At 35.4% G+C, this 19,366-nt stretch overlaps 1 protein-coding gene across 1 annotated transcript in view; it reads right to left on the bottom strand.

Moving 5' to 3' along the window:
• Positions 1–5,112: 5,112 nt before the first annotated feature.
• The window catches only part of LOC126744163 (dipeptidase 1-like), a 117,131-nt gene continuing 102,877 nt past the window's right edge, over positions 5,113–19,366 (bottom strand). The window contains exons 5-10 of the mRNA XM_050451521.1: positions 7,480–7,612; positions 7,273–7,423; positions 7,143–7,212; positions 6,827–7,088; positions 6,693–6,768; positions 5,113–6,394 (exon numbers count right to left, since the gene is read on the bottom strand). Of these exons, the coding sequence (XP_050307478.1) occupies positions 6,157–6,394; positions 6,693–6,768; positions 6,827–7,088; positions 7,143–7,212; positions 7,273–7,423; positions 7,480–7,612 (930 nt within the window). The 3' untranslated portion in view covers positions 5,113–6,156. The remainder of the gene's footprint in view (positions 6,395–6,692; positions 6,769–6,826; positions 7,089–7,142; positions 7,213–7,272; positions 7,424–7,479; positions 7,613–19,366) is intronic.

The following is a 19,366-nucleotide window of genomic DNA, read 5'->3' as shown; positions in this document are numbered from 1 at the left end:
GACAGTTGACATAATGAGACACGTTTACCAAGTCACAACATTTTGGTCTAGATTGGAGAAATTTTAAAGATGTAGATTTATCTTTTTGTAAAAATGTGTTGACAATGTTCATCTGAAGTAGAAAATGTTGGTCTTGGAATTTAAGGTTTAAAAACTTGTGTTTATAGGAAAATAAAAGCATTTTCCTATTTGAATTCCTTAAAGCTTTAAGTCCTACATATGCTGACATAGAACTATTTCTTCCTCAGATGAATTTATTATTTAGCAGCAGATATTTAGAGAGTGAGAAAACAAAATAAAGTATTTAATTCAATCAGCGCATTTTTTGTCGTATACTGATGCTTCAGATGTAATATTTACTATACAAGTATTGGAAAAAATTTGGAACTGGGTATCTAATATCGTTATTAAATTCCTTCAATTTAACTCGTTTACTGAATTCAAATTTCCGGCGTTCTTCTTTGACGCTGTAGATATAGTTAGTGACATTTAGTATATTAACTGCCCTCTTTATTTTTCTTACTCTATGTCATAATTCGAAATTGACAACTCCTAATAATTAAGGTGCATTCACAATTAATTCGTGCGTAAAGTGACACTTTATAGAACAATTCAAAATTATATTTCGGCGCTTCATTCTTCATAGATTACTATACAATTATTCACTATGTAGTACCGCTTCCGGTGCTAGGTGGCGCCAAGTGTAAAAGTCAGATAAATTTATCTGACAGGTCTCCTACTTACCGACACGGCTGTCAGCCATCACTTTCGTTTTTGGCGCTTGGGTGGTAACAAGTGAATTTTTCCACAAATAAATTTCAGCTCAAATCCGAGGAGTAAGTTGTAATTTTAAGTAATAACGTTATTAATTTCTTTCAGCATAATGGGAAAGGGTTCAAGGAACCGAAACAGGTCAGTTTCTGGCTCCGATTCAAGGGAGTCAGCGCTGGCTTTCCATGACCTCGACGCCCGTATGAAGCGTGTTGAGCAATTCATACTTAAAACAACACGTGGAAATACTAAATCTAGAGGCAGGCCAAAAAGAAGCCGATCTAGATCATCTGACTCGTGTTCAGAACATCCAGCGCGTCCTCGAAGACGCGACTGGATTTCGCGGAGCCCTGACTCGAGTGAGCAGGAGCTCCGAACCCCTATCCATCCATGTAAGAGGTATAGGCGTCTAGACTCGAGTGAGCTGGACCAACCTAATCATAGACCTTCCAAGATCACCGAGCAGGTGCAAGTGCACAGCAGAACAATAGACTCTGAGGTGGACAATAGAGAGGAGATCCTAGTCATCCACCCAGACAAGGATACAGAACAGTTTCTAACTCTGAAAGATGACATTCTTGAGTGCTTGGGCACAGACCCCAATGACATTATAAGCGAGGGCATTGAACTACACCCAGCCCTGGTTTCTAGATGGTCTAACATAATTAAATGCGGCCTAGGTAAACAAGAAAGATTAGATCTAGCTAAAAAATATCTTGTACCCAAAAATGTAAAAACCTTAGAAGTCCCAGATCTAAATGAGGAAATTCTAAAAATTCTATCCCAAGACACATTAAAAAAAGATAAGTATTTAGCTATCATTCAATCTCAGTTAGGAGCTTCTTTAGCAGCCTTGGGTTCATCATTAAATAAAATCCTAGGTCAATAAAGTAATGATCATTTTAAGGCCATTATAACTGAACTTTCAGATACTGGCAAATTACTAAGTGATTTACATCATTATGTATCAATATCTAGGAGGTATGTTATCATACCATCCCTAGATGATTCCCTTCGGCAAGTGGTGGTCAAAACGACCCCAGACTCTAAGTTATTTGGTTCTGATTTTGCAGATAAAATTAAAACTGCAAGAGATTTAGAAAAAAACAGTAGAGATTTAAAAGCCACAAAATCTGGTTTAACAACAAATCCCAGAAGTGCTGTTCAAGAGGCAGACCATTTAAACTAGAGAGGCCCGTCTCGTTCCTCGAGGAAGTTCAGACATCAGGGGCAAAAACCTCAGCAGAATGTGACCTACAGGCACAGACCAACAAGACCAGCAAGACAGAAATATTAAAGGTTAGTATCTTAGCAGGTCGTCTCAAGGCTTTTTCACATCATTGGTACATCTTAGACCCTAATCCCTTAGTGTTAAATTGGATAAAAGGGTACAAAATTGATTTTAACGGCAACTTCACAATGTCATCAAAAACATATGCTCAGAGGTTTAATAACATTGAAAAAACTCAATTAAGTCAGGTAATCAATGACATGTTAATCTCAGGTCCAGTTAGCCTATGTAAGAGCATTAAAGGACAATTTTTGTCACCTATTTTTTTGATTAAAAAACCTAATGGCAAAAAAAGATTCATACTTAATTTAAAGAGATTAAATGTACATATAAAAAAGAATCATTTTAAAATGGATGACTGGCGAACAGCTGTTAAATTAATGCAAAGGACTTGAAGGATGCATACTATCTAATTCCTATGCATCAATCTAGTAACAAATATCTCAGATTTAAATTTAATGAAAAACTTTTTGAATTCAACTGTCTTCCATTTGGGTTGTCTAGTGCACCATATATATTTACCAAGGTTATGAAGCCAGTTGTCTCATATTTACATAAAAGGGGCATATGCTGTGTTATTTACCTTGATGATCTATTAATTTTGTCCAAAACAAAAGAACAAAATAGACAGGATTCTTTTAGATGTTTAGAACTTTTAAAATATCTTGGTTTTCTGATTAATGATAAAAAGAGCTCATTAGAGCCACAAACAAGATGTCGCTTTTTGGGATTTATACTTGATTCTAGACAATTTTCTATAGAATTACCTCTTGAGAAAGGGTTAAGAATTATTAGGAAGATAAAAAAATTTAAGACACTGACCTTATGTAAAATTAGTTTTTTTGCCCATTTAATTGGTTTATTAGTTTCTACCCTCCCAACCCTAAAATATGGCCTTCTATAACTTAAAAATTTAGAAAAAGAAATTCTATTTGCCCTCGTATAGTATAGTATATATCGTAAGTATCAAATCAAAACTATGATTCCTATATGAAAATTAATCCAAGTATTATTGCTGAAGACCTTAATTGGTGGATTGATAACATTTCAAAGGCTAGGCAAAATATTCGAGAAGATAATTATTCCTTAGAAATTTACACAGACTTTTCAAGCTCTGGCTGGGGTGCTTACTCAGGAGGGGAGGAGACACATGGGTTTTGGGGCGAGGCAGAGAAAAAGAACCATATTAATTTTTTAGAGCTCCTCGCAGTATATTATGGGCTAAAATGTTTTGCTTTTAAATTAAGATCTTGTAATGTTTTATTTAGAATAGATAATGTCACAGCAATATTTTACATAAATCATATGGGTAGTGTAAGAAACCATTTATTAAATAAAGTAGCCCAAAAGATCTGGAAATGGTGTGAACAAAAAGATATATGGATTCATGCTTCATATATCTCGACTGATCATAATTTGGCTGATAAAAGCTCCCGCATAACAAGTCCAGGCACTGAATGGGAACTATCCAATGCTGCCTTTCAGTTAATTGTTAAAAGGTTTGGGAAACCATCAATTGACCTGTTTGCCTCAATCATTAATAAGAAATGTGAAAGATATATATCATTAAACAAGGATCCATCCTCTTGTGCAGTAGACTCTTTTACAGTTTCATGGAGGAGGGAATTTTTTTATGCCTTTCCTCCATTCTCACTAATATTACGAGTTATTAAAAAGATTAATAATGATAGGGCTGAAGGGATTCTAATTATACCAGACTGGCCAGGTCAGGCATGGTATCCTGCTTTTATCAAGCTCCTTACTATAGAACCAATAATTCTTGGTCCAGACAGTAATTTTATTACATCTCCTTTTAGGGAACCATTCCCCATAGCAAACCTTACCCTGGTTGCAGGGAAATTATCAGGGAGGCTTATCGACTGAGGAATGTACCAGAAGAATGAATGCATGGATGTCATGGTGGAATCCCTTTCTACCACAACACAAAAACAGTATGACACAGCTTATAGGTCCTGGTGGAAATATTCTGTAGAGAGGAATATTCCTGTATTCAAGGCAACACCCACTCAAGTGATACAGTTTTTTCAATTCCTTTTTAAACAAAGAGGTTTTAAATATGGGTCATTTAACAACTTCCGTTCGGCCTTGGCATTAATAATGCCAGGCAGTTTAGGTAAACACCCCTTAATAAAAAGGTACATAAGAGGCATTTCAAAACTACGTCCACAGACTCCTAGATGCAATATAACTTGGGACCTCCAGGTACTCCTAAATTACCTCAGAAATCTTCACCCTAATGAAATTTTATCTCTTGAGTTGCTCTCAAAAAAGTTGATATCTCTTTTGGCTTTAATTACGGCCCAACGTTTTCAAACATTTGGCCTAATTAAAGTAGAAAATATCATTTTCACAAATGAAGCTGAGGTTCTTATTTTTATCTCTGATGCTATAAAGACCTCTGGCCCAAATAAGAGTCAACCTTGTCTTCAATTTAAAACATTCACTGAACAACCTGAGCTCTGTTTAGTTTCAGCATTAATGCAGTATATCGACAAGACAGCCACCTTACGGAAGATAAACAATGAATACCTTTTTAGTTCATATTCTGCTCCTTTTAATAGAGTTTCTAGTCAGACATTAAGCAGATGGGTAAAGGACTCCTTAACAAAAGCTGGAATCAACACAAATATTTTCTCAGCTTACTCTATTAAACATGCCTCAACATCCTCAGCATTCAAGAGAGGTGTACCTATAAATTTCATCCGTAAAACTGCAAGCTGGACAGAAACTTCAGATACTTTTGCTAAGTTCTACAACAGGCCTATAGTTAAGACAACGGACAACATTGCAGAAGTACTAATCAATAGCAGAAGAAAAGTTACCCTATAGGTGTGTTATTGTGATTTGTGCACCTTTCTATTATACTATTTTTGTTTGAATCACTATGTTGCATTAACTGTTTTCTTGTACTTCAGCAATCATTTTCATTAGGAAGTATATAGGAAAACATTAGGGTAGAATATTTATTTAATTTTCTAAAAGAAAGTAGAATTTTGTTAAAGTTTTGTAAGCAAACTGTTAGTGGATTTTGCTAAATGTATGAACACCTGAGTCTAGGAATAAAAGTTATAACTAGATATAAGAATGTGTTATTATCCGCAAGAATTTTCCAAAGTCTGACCAACAAACAAAATAAATAAGACTTTAAAGAACTACATAGTGAATAATTGTATAGTAATCTATGAAGAATGAAGCGCCGAAATATAATTTCGATCGAACTTCCTAAAGTTCGTTTGATCGATAAATAAAATTCAACCTTATCATGTGCGCTGAAATGACATTCGTTATTTTATTGTTGTTTTATTCCGTGAATAGTGAGTGCGACTCACTAAGTTTGAAGCTAACAAAACAAAATACAGATCAGGGAGAGAACGCTTTATATTTGCTGCATATTACTTTAGCAATTTTACAGGGCGTTATTAATTTTCATGGATACAGTTAGTATGCCAAAGCTACTCAATCTCTTTAGTCTTCTTTATACCTATAAAAGCATGATAAAACTCAATACACTTGTAAGGAAGACGTAATGTTTAGATGCATATGCGGCAAATTATTACAACCACTTTCTTGCCCAAATCTATAGATATATTTAAAGAAACTCCTGAGATTTCAAACAGACCTTACTGTTGACGCTTTTCTTTTATTGCAAGTTCCCCATTATATTTTTCTTGTAAGAGTTTAAAACGAGCCTTTATTTCAAGAATTAATATTGTAATAAATGCACTCGAAATATGAAAAGAACCTGCAGCAAAAGTTCATTATTCAATTCACTCTGCTGATTTTCCATATGATCCATTTCGATTATAAAATATATAGCGCATGTGCTCGATGTATAACTCGGACTCTGACATGCTTTACTGCCTTAAACCTCCATTTCACAAAAATTCCCTTAATATGACGTGCAAGATATATGGTATCGAGGTTAACAAAAAATAATAATAAGCTTTTCAGTCGGACCTATAATAATTAACGTATTAAAGGATTTTGAACTAAAGGGGCGCAATTATCGCTTCGATCGTTGATAGGGCGATAATTCTCGCCGAATTTCTGCCGAGTCAAGCTGAAAAATTGACCTAATAATTCGCCTGCGAGGTACAATTATTCGTACCCTTCTGGCGGGGCATCACGTCCTCGTAGGGAGGCACGTTCGCCCTTTTAAATTCATCCCTAATTTTTTCCACGTTCTGCATCACCCTAATAAAGTTTAAGCCCGCCAGTTTTTTTAGGTCCTCCACCGTCCATTTTCCTGTGCCCATTAGTTCTGCGAAGAGGGTCGGATAGGCGGACACGTCTTCCAAACCTTGTGGAACACTAAAATACGAATATAAAGATATAGTTATAGTAACATATGACAACGTTGCTTTAGAACGGGTTGTCTGCATCACATGTAAGATTATAAGCAACCCCCTTAACAAATTTTAAACCAATCTTGACAAAAGGCCTTGATAGAGTTTTTAAAGACTTAGCTCTAAGAATAATTATTGCAAATCAAATAAAAACTAATAATGAAAAGGGGATCTATGAGATTAGTACATAGGACCAACAAGAAGATCGATTAGTTTCAGATTTTAAGAAGATGTAGCTGAATTATTGGCAAACCTGAACTTACTAATTAATTCCATCGTATCCAGCTCCTATGCCTACGTTGTCCACTCCAGCCACTTCCCTTATATGGTTTATGTGAGCTATAGCATAAAGGAATTTTAAACAACTGCCTTATGTATCAAGAAGTTAAAGTCTTACCGACTGCGTCGGCCACCGTGGAAGTTTCCCTGCAAGTTAAAAAGAGCGAATAAAAATTAACCATAACAATTCCACCATTGAGGGCCAGTTTCCTCAAAGTTTCATCTGGAACGTTCCGGGTGGAATTGCACAGGGCATGCGCCGATGAGTGACTAAAAATCACCGGCGCTTTAGACACCTCGAGCGCATCGCGCATCGTTCCTACGGAAACGTGCGAGAGATCCACGATCATGCCCAAACGGTTCATTTCCTTTACTACGGCCTAAAAGTGGGAAACTTGTTAATAAATGACGTGTAAAAGTAGCGGGACAGTCACCTTTCCAAAGTTCGTTAAGCCTCCATGCTCTGGCTTCTTCCCGGGCATGTCCACGTGAGAACAGTCCGCCCTAAAACAACATGGCAACAATTTACTCTCCCAAGTAACCTTGTCGCCACATTTAACTTACCATGGTGTATTACATGTCGACGTCAAGGTAAGGTACCTTACTCCGACATGGTACAACGTCCTAAGCACTGCCAGACTTCCCGCCAAAGAATGTCCCCCCTCCACCCCGATTAGTGAACACATATGGCGATCCTTATGGGCTGCCTTTATATCTATAGGGTAAAAATTTACATGTAAATGACAACATTGCTACAGTCCTTTTTAGTACCTTGTGAGGAGGTGCAAAGTACAAGTCTGGGATGGTACCACTCGGTGAACCTCCGAATGACATCGATTTGCTCCAGGGTCAGTTGTACTGCGTCCTTGTGCTGCGAGTCACAGGGCACGTAAGCCGCCCAAAACTAAAATTTAAATAAGAAATATTAAATATGGCAACGTTGTTTAACCGGTGAAGTACAGGGACGAGACCTGTCAAATGTCAATAATTAATGTGAAAACGTCAGATGGGGCGCTCTAGACTATGGTTAAAAAATCCTATGTTGCCATTTGTGGAAAAAAAGCAAGGATTTACTGGATTCAATATAAAATTTCCTTGCATAGTGTTATCCTTTTTTAAACAAGATATATTTACTATTACGAAAAGATAATGGCGAGCTTATTTTGAAAACTTGCGAAATTTCTTAAGGTATGGCCAGATTGCGAAAATTGCTTGTTTAAAATTGACATATTGTAAATATGACCTCGCGTCTTGAGAATATATCGACGGCAACATTGCCGGCGCCATCTACATTGACGTCACATATTTCTTCACAAAGTTATATATATTAAGGACAAAAGGAAGAAACCTTAGAACATTGAAAGGCCTTTCAATGTTCTAAGGAAGAAACTAATTTTTTCTACAAATTAAACAAAAGAATTTACACCAAAAGTCTGGAAGAAGTTTTTTATTTAAAAATCCATGGAAGGCATTAAAAACAAACTGAAAACATATTTAAAATGCCTGTAATAAAATTAAAAATGCCTTTAAAATCCTGAAAAATTAAAAAAAATATGCTTTGTACCGGGAAAATAATACACAATTCCTAAAAAATTAAATATTATTCCTGGTTATGTGGAAAAAAAAAACAATTATGAATTATTGGCTGTAATATAAAATTTCTTTGCGTAGTGTTGACTTTTTTTAATAAAGATCTAATTGGGAACTTTTTTTTAAACATTATGAAATTTCCTAAGGTGTGGCAACATTGCGAAACTTGCTTGTCCAAAATTGGTATATTGAGAAGCTTGTGCACTGCATTATTTCCATGGAGTGCACCATCCTATTTATTTAAATTTAAAGAAATTATTTGGTTTTGATTTATTTTTTCCCTTGACTGGGTTCTTAATAGAGAACATAGTGTAATAAAACCTCCGGTCTTGATGAAATATTGACGGCAACATTGCTGGCGCCATCTATTGACCCTACCTGAAAACCTCGTATCGACAGACAGCGGAACCGAGGATTTATCAATTTTTCATAAAACAATATCCTAAAAAAAACTTGCAATTACTTAATAAATGTTTTTAAGTTTCACCACCCTCCTATAATCAAGTGTTTCATTTAAAAAGATGCAAATTAAAGCCCGGGAACGTAATTACCGTTTTGAATTTCAAATACCGCCCATTGCGTGCGCCATTATACGATCAATATTTTATCACGTGACCGCCCCTTTACTAACAAACAGTTGATCACGTGCTACTCCTAGCCCTGATCCATTATAAAACGAACCCTTAAACTTCACCAATCTGTCAGTTGGGTGTCATCTGTCATGTGAAAAACATCAACAAAGTGACCAACAAACAACAAACATTGCAATTTTTTCCATAAAAACTGCTTATCGCTCAAGATTTTAGCCTATTGCGTCGTGCCATATTATAATGTTCGATCCTGGCCCTAATACAAAATATGGTAGTGCGAGCTTAAAGATGGTCCTAAACGGGGATTTTCCCAAAGAAGCCCTGCGACGAATGGGTCGCGAACGATTGGAAAAATTCGTGCTCAAGCTGGTGCAATGCAGTTCCGATTCGAGTGCAAAGGAGCACAAAGACTTCCCGGAACTGTACCGGGGGTTGTGCCTCAAAGAAATCAACAGGCCAAAGTGGTGGCCTTCCGAGAGCATCATCGCCCAAAGCCTCACAGCAGACGGTAAATATTTCATGGAAGTCCTACGTTTTTTAGTCTATAAGTGTTGTGAGTTTTTTAAAAAACCTACTGGAAGCCTTAATGATCGCAAGCATGTCACTGGAGTCAAGAGGAAAAGGAGTGAGAGCCCCAAAGTGTATTCGAGTAAGCGACGAACCTTAATTCCACCTAAACATGTTATATCAACTAAAAAACCTTCACAAACTTTTGATAAAGTAATTATAATTAAGTTGAAAGACATTTTGTGGGTGCCCCCTGCAAAACCGCTGACCCAAGACATGTTTTTAAAGAATTTAGGACTGCATACGACTCATTCTGCTCCAAATGTTGAGGAACCAGTGCTGCCAACGTTTAGCCACCCTATCAAGTACGCCAACAGTGATAACATACCGTTTTCATCCGACTTAGGTCTTGAATTAAAGAAAAGGGATAACCACAAGTGTCTAGAAAGTGTTATAAGTCGCAGACTGGAGCGTCAAGAGTGGTATGTTAATAAGCCACCGGGACGCTGTACAGAACCCAAGTATGACATATCTTATCAAGAGAAAAAGGAATGGACATTTAGGAGTTATAAATTCCCTAAAAGACAAATGGGGCAACACCCCGGGGATGGTTTGCATCAAAAGGCAAATTTATGTAAGGGACTTATGGTCTATTTGGTGAAGCAGAACCTGGAACAGTTACAAGAGGAGTTTAAGCAAGGGAAAGGCAGGTAATGACTAAGGGACAGACATAATTTTTGTTGCCGTTTGGGTTTAATTTTATGCATATACTAATGTTTGTTTTAAGATTGTTTTTAATAATTTATTTGTTAATCTTTTAGGGGTATTTCAGTATCTTTGACATGGTTGTATCAATTTATGAGTTTTGTTTAATTTTTGTTGATTCTAAGGGTTTTTTAATATGGATGCATATGGTTTTGATGTTTTTTTTTTGAAATTATATTGAATATCTTTAGGAGCTAAGGGAGTTTTTAGTAAAGGTGATAAAAATTGTGCAATGTTGCTCAAAAATGAACAATATCCTATAAGTGCTAAAATTTGACAAAAGCAAGTTTACCATGGCAAAAATAAAATACAGAACAAAACTGGTGCTTTCACTTTTACCTTAAGTATATTTGTTATATTTCTATTATTTATTTGTTATAAACATCTTATTATTATAAGTTAAAAATACATGTAAATAATAAATCAGAATAGTTAGTTCTTCCATAAATGTTTTCCTTCATTCCAATATTTATTTCAGTATGTACCTACCGCCCATTCAGGTTTTATGGTAAATAACATTTGAATGGCATATAATATATTGTAGACTTAATATAATATGTTTAAATATAAGAGATCAGGCTGATTGGGACACACAAGGAGAGTGATATATTAAATGGGCTGTAATTCGGATATTGACCTGATCTCAGTTAATTGTAAATTATAGTGAAACTATCACTGGGTCCTAAAATAACAAAAGTATACTAGATTATTATATTAATTAATAAAGATCTGATGAGCTGTATGTTTTATTTTATTGATTATTTCTGTAATATCATAGACAGTTGTTCATATTATGTTGATTTATTTACTGAATAAAGTATATTTTTTGTAAAAGTTAGTTTTAATTTTATGCTAGTACAACTAAACCAAGGTTCATAAGACTTAAGAATGCAAGAATAATGAGTCTTTAAAATAAGCAGAAGTCTTAACTGCCTGAAAAAACCAAAAGTAATTGCTAAACATTGCCCGAAAAACTGCTCAGAATCAACTTCCTGGAATTAAAAAAAAAATTATTTATTCAAAGAAACAAAAAATGAAAACCAACATTGGACCTTTTGAAAAAGACTACAAAAAACATTTGTTTATTTAGTAGATATATCACCTTAAATCTTTTAAAAAACAAATGGAAAAAACAGGCTTGTAATTGAATTACATGGAGATTGTGAACTTTATAAAGTTCTCCTACTCGGACTGCTTGAAAAAGTCCGTAATTTGGTGAATCCACATAAGAAAGAATTTAACACAATACCAGAAAGTTCTTTAACTATCGTGCTCTATCGTTATTAACTAGAAAGATCTGAAAGAACTAAGCAAAAAATTCAGTTTGCTAGTAGTAAGTTAAATCAGATTTAAATTCAACTGCCTAAAAGAAACAACGATTGACGAACCTTTAACTAGCAAGAAAAAAAAACTTCAATTTGTTTAAATAGTGCTCTCAATTGCCTGTAAGAAGTTAAGGGAAATAAATCACTAAACTCATGTGAAAAAATTTCTAAATAAGCCTAAAAAGTCCGAGAACTAACAAGAACCGTCTGGAAGAATTACTTATTTGCCTAGAAAAAATAACGAAATAATATAGATTGCTTAAAAGTGGAATCCTATAAAAGACCTGGATGTACATTCCTTAATTTTGACTAGAAGGCATAAAACCTAACTTCAAATGCCTAAAAGAAAATGACCCGAAACTTTAATGCGCATATTTTCCCGAAAAAACACAAACCTCAATATTATTAAACAATGTCCAAAAAAGCCTGGAAAAATTGAATTTCATCATGTTTATTAAAGCCCTAAATATAGTAAAACATCCCTAAACTACTTCAATTCAATATTTACCAGACGAATGCTGAAACTCAAGAGTCGTATATAAGTAAATAAATTCCCCAAAAAGGGTCAGAACACGAAGAAGTATTCTGAAGAGTAAACAGACTCAATTATGGAGGGGTCATTAAAATAATTCCCCGAGAGCACGTCTCGAGTGTTAAATTTAACGAAACAACATGCGGATACCAGTTGAACCCTTTTTTGACAAAGTGAGGGTTGAACGTTTTAATTTATATAAAAAAAAAAAAGAAAAACGTCAAACCGCGAAAAATAATTTTCGTTTTTCGCCCTCGGGAGGGTGAGAAACTAAAATTCACCGCGATAAAAGACGTCGTCGCAATAATATGGTGACGGCAAAAAGGCGTTTTCTGGTTCTGTGATCCTCGAACAAAAGGCCAGAGGACGACGTCCTATATTCGTGATAATGCAAACAATAAATGCTTTTAACTTTTGCCTCTTTCTCCTTTTTCCTTTTTTTTTGTTTTCGCTTGTTTGATGTTTGCGCGCGGTCTGAAAGCGCCTTAAAAATAAAATTTAATTGAATACCCCTTTTTATATGTTTTAAAAGTGCGATTATAGTAGGGGCGGATGCATTATTCCAGGCACTTAAATAATCCCAACGAGTTCATCCTGTTATACCACCTTGACTTTTCTTCTCATCATCTTTAGCATTTTCTTTTTCCCTTTTCTTGTCAAACCAGTTTGCTTTAAGCTTGTTCGACCCAATCAAAAGTCGCCTCATATACAGGGTGATTCAACAGTAAGCGGCATCCTTTCAGGGGCGTAATCCTTGTATGAAATTAAGGCAAAAAGTTCATATTAATATAGGTTCGAAATTGCTTCCTAAGGGAGCTACGCCCCTTTGAATAGGACCCCTTGAAGAAAATTTTTTCTCTATAACTTTAAAACCCTTTAGAATTAAATTTTGAAAATTGGTGTACTGCATAAACATTTCGTTGTGAATAAGATTCTAAATTCAAGTTTTTTAAATTTTATTCAGGTACGTCAGTGCTGACGGAGGGTAATAGGAACAATCTTGTTTTTTGTAATGGATGATAATGGCGGAAATGGCCAGGTTGGTCTTAATACGCATCAATTATTAAAATCCAATAATAAGTTTTTATGTGGTCATCTCAATATTCGGTCCCTTAATACTGGATTCGATGAATTTGTAAATTACATAACTGATAATAATTTTGACATTTTGGGATTGACTGAGACCTAGTTGACGGCTTATACTGATAACTTGGCACATCAAATTAAGGGTTATAATTTCGTCAGGAAAGATCGATTAGGGCGTGGCGGTGGGGTCGGGTTTTATGTTAAAAAATATGTTAATTTTGAAGTTTATCACATTCAAAACCCGCCACAGAACTTCGAATTCTTAAGCATAAAAACTCAGATTTCTAGCAAAAATATTTTGTTTACCGTGATATATCGTCCACCTTCATCAGATATTAATATTAATTTACTAAAGAAGTGTAGACTTTCTGACAGATTTTTAGCGCTCTTAAATACATTTGATTTAAATCAAGTAATAACCGAGCCTACAAGATGGAATATATCTAACAATACAAGTACCCTACTTGATGTCATTATTATAAATAAACATTTCCCAATAAATGGTGTCGGTTCGTTGTCTTTGCCACAAACCATTAGTGATCACAACTTAGTATTCTGTTGTCTTGAGTTTCCTAAAAGTAAAGAGGGACATTTTAAAATGAAATATAGGAACTATAGTGTTATTAATACGGATTTATTTGAGCATGACGCTTTAAGACTTAATTGGGATAGTATATATTACCTAAATTCCGTTAATGAATATAGATTAGGGTTTCTTAAAAACCTACCTATACCTGCTCGAGCAACGGCTACTGCATTGACGAGCCCTTCGATGACATAGGTCCAGTTCAATAAATTACACAGTTGTGATTTACGATTACATAAGGGTTTATTGTACCTTTTGGTTAGTAATAATTTACAGGTATAGACTAATGAACGATTTACAATGTTGAAGTTAGTTATTTAACAGGGTTTACAATATTAGTTGACGTTACCAGCCTTCCAGAATCACAAGACCAATAGCAGGAACTTAGCAGGAACCAGGAACGGCATTAGCACTAACGTCACCTTGGTTTGTGCAGCTATTGACAACCACTGTTGCACTCACAACGTTGCACTCACTTTCAGTTCAATTTTCTACCTTTACGCACACTTATTCACTATAGACCTTTTTACATAACTTAAACTACTTTATCGTAACAATTAGGTATACATATATGAACTTTAGACAAATACTTAAACGGAAGAGAGTGAGAGAGAGAGGAATTGCTTGCGCCAACTTGCTCTTGACTAACTTATTTTCTCGGTACTTTAAGCTTTGTGAATTCCTTCACTGGTGAAAGAAACCTTGTGTTTCGGGGGCGCGAGAGTAGGTACTTCTTTTTGCGGCGACGGAGTGAATACTGATTTTTTCTCGTGGGACTCGGGGTGAAATGTTGGGTAAAAATGTGGGATGCACGTGTGTCATGGGGCCAACACTTAAGTGAACTTGAGAAGAAAAATGGATTTTTAAGTGCACTTAAGCTAAAATGGTAACAAAGGCATTTCTTAAAAAGTAGGTAAAAACACATGTTGGGATTTGGGAGAAAGTTCAGGCAAAAATTATTTACTTGAGAAAAAAGGTATTATTCGTTTGACAACCATAAACTTCGATTCCATAAAATCATAAAATAAAATAAATTGTTAAAATTAACTTTTAACATACTCCCCCCTTTTGAAGGCTTTGCCTTCAACAAACAATATACATTATAACTTATAGACAAAACTTATCAAGAAATACTATGGTTAAACTAAGTTACTATCAGATTTGGGCAACGGGCATAATTTGGTTATATTTCTAGTAAATATTCCATTTTTAGTCCTAATTTTTACCAAGCGTATTTTACCATCTTTATTAGGTAAAGTGTCTACTACTCTGGCCAACGGCCAATCAAGAGGTTTGGTGTTCTCATCTTTAAGAAGAACAAGGTCATTTGTTTCAATATTGGGGACTGGAGACATCCATTTAGGCCTATTCTGAAGATTGTTGAGATACTCTTTGGTCCATCTAGTCCAAAAGAATTGTTGAATCTGACTTAACCTTTGCCAACGATCTAAGCGGTTTTCAGGAATTGACGAGACATTGGGCTCAGGGTACGAAACGAGAGGACTTCCAACTAAAAAATGTCCAGGGGTAAGACAAGTTAAGTCCAGTGGATCAGCTGATAGGGGAAGAAGTGGCCTGGAGTTTAAAATAGCCTCAATTTGTGCTAAAATAGTGGAAAAATCTTCAAAGGTTAAATTCTGGTTTCCAATTAATCTTCGTAAGTGATGTTTAGTACTTTTTATAGCTGCCTCCCAAAGACCACCCCAGTGAGGAGAGAAAGGAGGTATAAATTGCCACTGTATTTCATGGCATGAGAAAAATGCAGTCAATTGCTCTTGTGTCTGTTGTGACTTAAGCGTGTCATAAACTTCTTTAATTTGATTGCTGGCACCAGAGAAATTTGTACCATTGTCACTAAAAATTGTTGCCGGGCATCCACGTCTTGAAATAAAACGTTTAAAGCATGCTAAAAATGCTTGTGAAGAGAGACTTGATACTAGCTCCAAATGAACAGCTTTAGTGACCATGCATACAAATAAAGCGATATACGCCTTTTCAATTTTGGCGCGTCGAAGAGATGACGATTTAATAATAAATGGTCCTCCAAAATCGACACCTGTTGTTAAAAACGGTCTAGAAGGGACAACTCTGGATTTAGGGAGATCTGCCATAATTTGTTCTCCTGTTTTAAGCTTAAATTTATAGCATTGTAAACAGTTTATAGAGATCTTTTTTATTTCTCTTAATCCATTTAGCGGCCAGTATTTAAGACGAATATTTGACAATATCGTTTGAGGACCAGCATGTCCTAACCTAATGTGTTCTTTTTTCAGCAAGAGTCCAACAACATGGTTTTTTGAGGGCAATAAAATTGGAAATTTTTGATCAAATGATATGGGTGCTTGGGATAATCTGCCTCCAACCCTTATGAGATTGGAGGTATCGATAAAGGGGTTTAACCTAAGGACTTGAAAATGACCATCTTTAAATACCGTGGTATTTTGAAAATTCTGTTCAACCATAGAATCTTCAGGGGATAGGGGTTTTTCGTGAGTGGGCGAAACATTTTCTAGTAACCAAAATTTCTCAATTAATGAGTCCAGTGAGCAATCTGAATTTAATGATTGCACTAAAAAGCAATTCTTAGAATTTGCCAAAGGGGTTTTGTGAACGAGAGCTTGGGAGGGGATTAATCCTGAAAGAATGTGGCCAAAGTAGGTACCTACCAACGTTAAAGAGTCCTTGTTAACCTTGGTGTATTCGCCTGAAAGAATGTGGTAGTATACATCTGCTCCCAACAATAAATCTATTGTAGAAGGCGTATCAAAGTAGGGGTCTGCAAGCGGTGTATTATTGGGAAGGTTCAACATAAATTTGTTGACTTTAAAGTGAGGGGATTTTTCTGTGATTTTGTCTAATACACAGCAGTTAACATTCAGGAAGTAATCGTGATTGTGACAGGAATGAATTCTCAGGGAAATTGCGTGATTAGAGTGCTTAATTTTGCCGCCAATACCAGAGATTTGTATTGGCTGCGTCTTAGGAGAGAGATCAAGTCTTTGAACCAGCGATTGGGTTACTATTGATATAGTACTCCCGGGATCTAATATTGCCTTTGCAATAATAAAATGACCATTCTTGTCGGGTATTTGAATCAATGAAGTACCTAATAAAACTTCATTATCTTCAGTGGCGAAAACTGACAAAGTCACAGGTTTATTAGCGTGAGGGCGATTCGAGTTCATTTCATTGCTTGTGCTTGGGATTTGTGGTTCTTGAGTCTGAGAGGAGCTTTGGCTTGAACCTTGATTCCGAGAATGGGAGCTATTTATGAGAAGCGAATTTCTGTTAAAATTTTGAGATCGTTCATTTTGGGTTTGAGGATTTGGCCTCCAATGTGAATTTCTGCTTTGCAAGGGCAGTGCTGCATCATCCATTGGATGCAAAAGAGAATGGTGTTTCATATGACAAATCTGGCACCTCTGAGATGTACAGTTTTTTACTTGATGCCTTAAACCGAGACAATTAAAACATAGATTATTATGAATAACAAAATCCTGTTTCTGTTTTAAACTAAGATCTTTAAATTTAAAACAAGTATAAATTTTGTGATCAGGGTGCTCACAAAAGGGACACTTTTGTCCTGCAACAAAATGTGAGCGAGAGTTTTGAGGAGAGTTTTGAGGTATGACTTGGTTGCCTTGGCGTTGCCTACCATGAGCATAGTGTGAATTTTTTTTAACAAAGGGAGTGTTGTGTTGAGAAGAACGTCCATGGGAATAATTTCTAGTTGAAGGGCTTTCAGAGAGATCTTCTAACACCGAACAACGCTTTTCTAAAAAGCTTAGAAATTCTTCAAGCTTAGGGACCACATGTGAGGAAGAGCGCATTTGAGAACCTCTCTCGGATATATATGCCTTTCTTGTGCCAAAGTCTAATTTTTGAGAAAAAATATAAATTAAAATTAAATCCCAGTGGTATACTGGAATGTTTTGATTTTTCAGTGAATCAAAGTTCTGTTTTATGCAAACTATAAATTCCCTAAGTGTGTGTGAGGATACCTTATTTAGGATAGGAATGTCAACTAAATTTTTAATATGGGCAAAAATAATTGATAATTGATTATCATATCTTTGTCTAAGGGTATTTAGGGCAATTTGGAGGTTGTCAGTGGTCAATTGTAAATTATCGACCAAATTTAGGGGTTCATCTCTTAAATAAGATTTTAAATAAATTAATCTTTGAATATCAGAGAGAGATTGATTATCTAGAATAAGGGTAGAGAAAAGTTGAAAAAAGGCATTCCATTTAGTGATGTCTCCGTTAAATGGAGGTATGCTAATTTGGGGCAAACTAACATTTGGGGAATGAGAGTGTTGGGGAACTATATGTCTTACTTGAGTTGGCGCTTGCGGGGAAAGTTCTAAAATTTTACGTTGCATTTTAGCAACACACGTTAAGTATTTGTCTTCTACATCATCCTTGTCTACTTTACTTATATCTAAAACTACAATTTGTTTTTCTACCTCTTCAAAATCTTTAAAAGCGTGGGTTAACATACTTTCACGTACCTGAATTTCTAAAAAGTCATGTATACTATCATTATTTTCTAAAAACCAATTAACAATTCGTGTTACTTTAGCCTTTAAATATCCGCGATTTTTAACCAACGCTTCTACTGATATTTCTATTCCTTCAGCCATTTAATTTTTTTGTTTTAGGCTTACAGAATAAACACAAAAAATGACGAGACAACCAGATGCTTATTTTTTGGGAATAGATTTTCTTTAAATTTAAACAATAATTGTTAAGAGAAAATAAACTAATTACCAAGAAACAATTTAAAAGAAAAAGTAAAAAGTGAGTTGCTACTTATTTCCAAATAACAATTATAACAAGTAAAAATAACAAAATAACAAGGGACAAATAACTAAAAGGTTTGTTAGTAAGTAATTAACTAAAATACTGTTTACTCGAAGGACCACCGACACATATGTCGGAACCAATTATATACTTTTTACACAAGAAGTATGTTTTGTTTTTGCTTAGATGAATCGTAAAATCACAACTTGGGAAGATCCGGCTCGAAGGACCATGAATATAGATTAGGGTTTCTTAAAAACCTACCTATACCTGCTCGAGCAACGGCTACTGCATTGACGAGCCCTTCGATGACATAGGTCCAGTTCAATAAATTACACAGTTGTGATTTACGATTACATAAGGGTTTATTGTACCTTTTGGTTAGTAATAATTTACAGGTATAGACTAATGAACGATTTACAATGTTGAAGTTAGTTATTTAACAGGGTTTACAATATTAGTTGACGTTACCAGCCTTCCAGAATCACAAGACCAATAGCAGGAACTTAGCAGGAACCAGGAACGGCATTAGCACTAACGTCACCTTGGTTTGTGCAGCTATTGACAACCACTGTTGCACTCACAACGTTGCACTCACTTTCAGTTCAATTTTCTACCTTTACGCACACTTATTCACTATAGACCTTTTTACATAACTTAAACTACTTTATCGTAACAATTAGGTATACATATATGAACTTTAGACAAATACTTAAACGGAAGAGAGTGAGAGAGAGAGGAATTGCTTGCGCCAACTTGCTCTTGACTAACTTATTTTCTCGGTACTTTAAGCTTTGTGAATTCCTTCACTGGTGAAAGAAACCTTGTGTTTCGGGGGCGCGAGAGTAGGTACTTCTTTTTGCGGCGACGGAGT

Source organism: Anthonomus grandis, chromosome 13 (assembly GCF_022605725.1).
Source record: "Anthonomus grandis grandis chromosome 13, icAntGran1.3, whole genome shotgun sequence".
Classification (NCBI taxonomy): Eukaryota; Metazoa; Arthropoda; class Insecta; order Coleoptera; family Curculionidae; genus Anthonomus; species Anthonomus grandis.
This window is presented reverse-complemented; position numbering and strand designations above follow the sequence as displayed.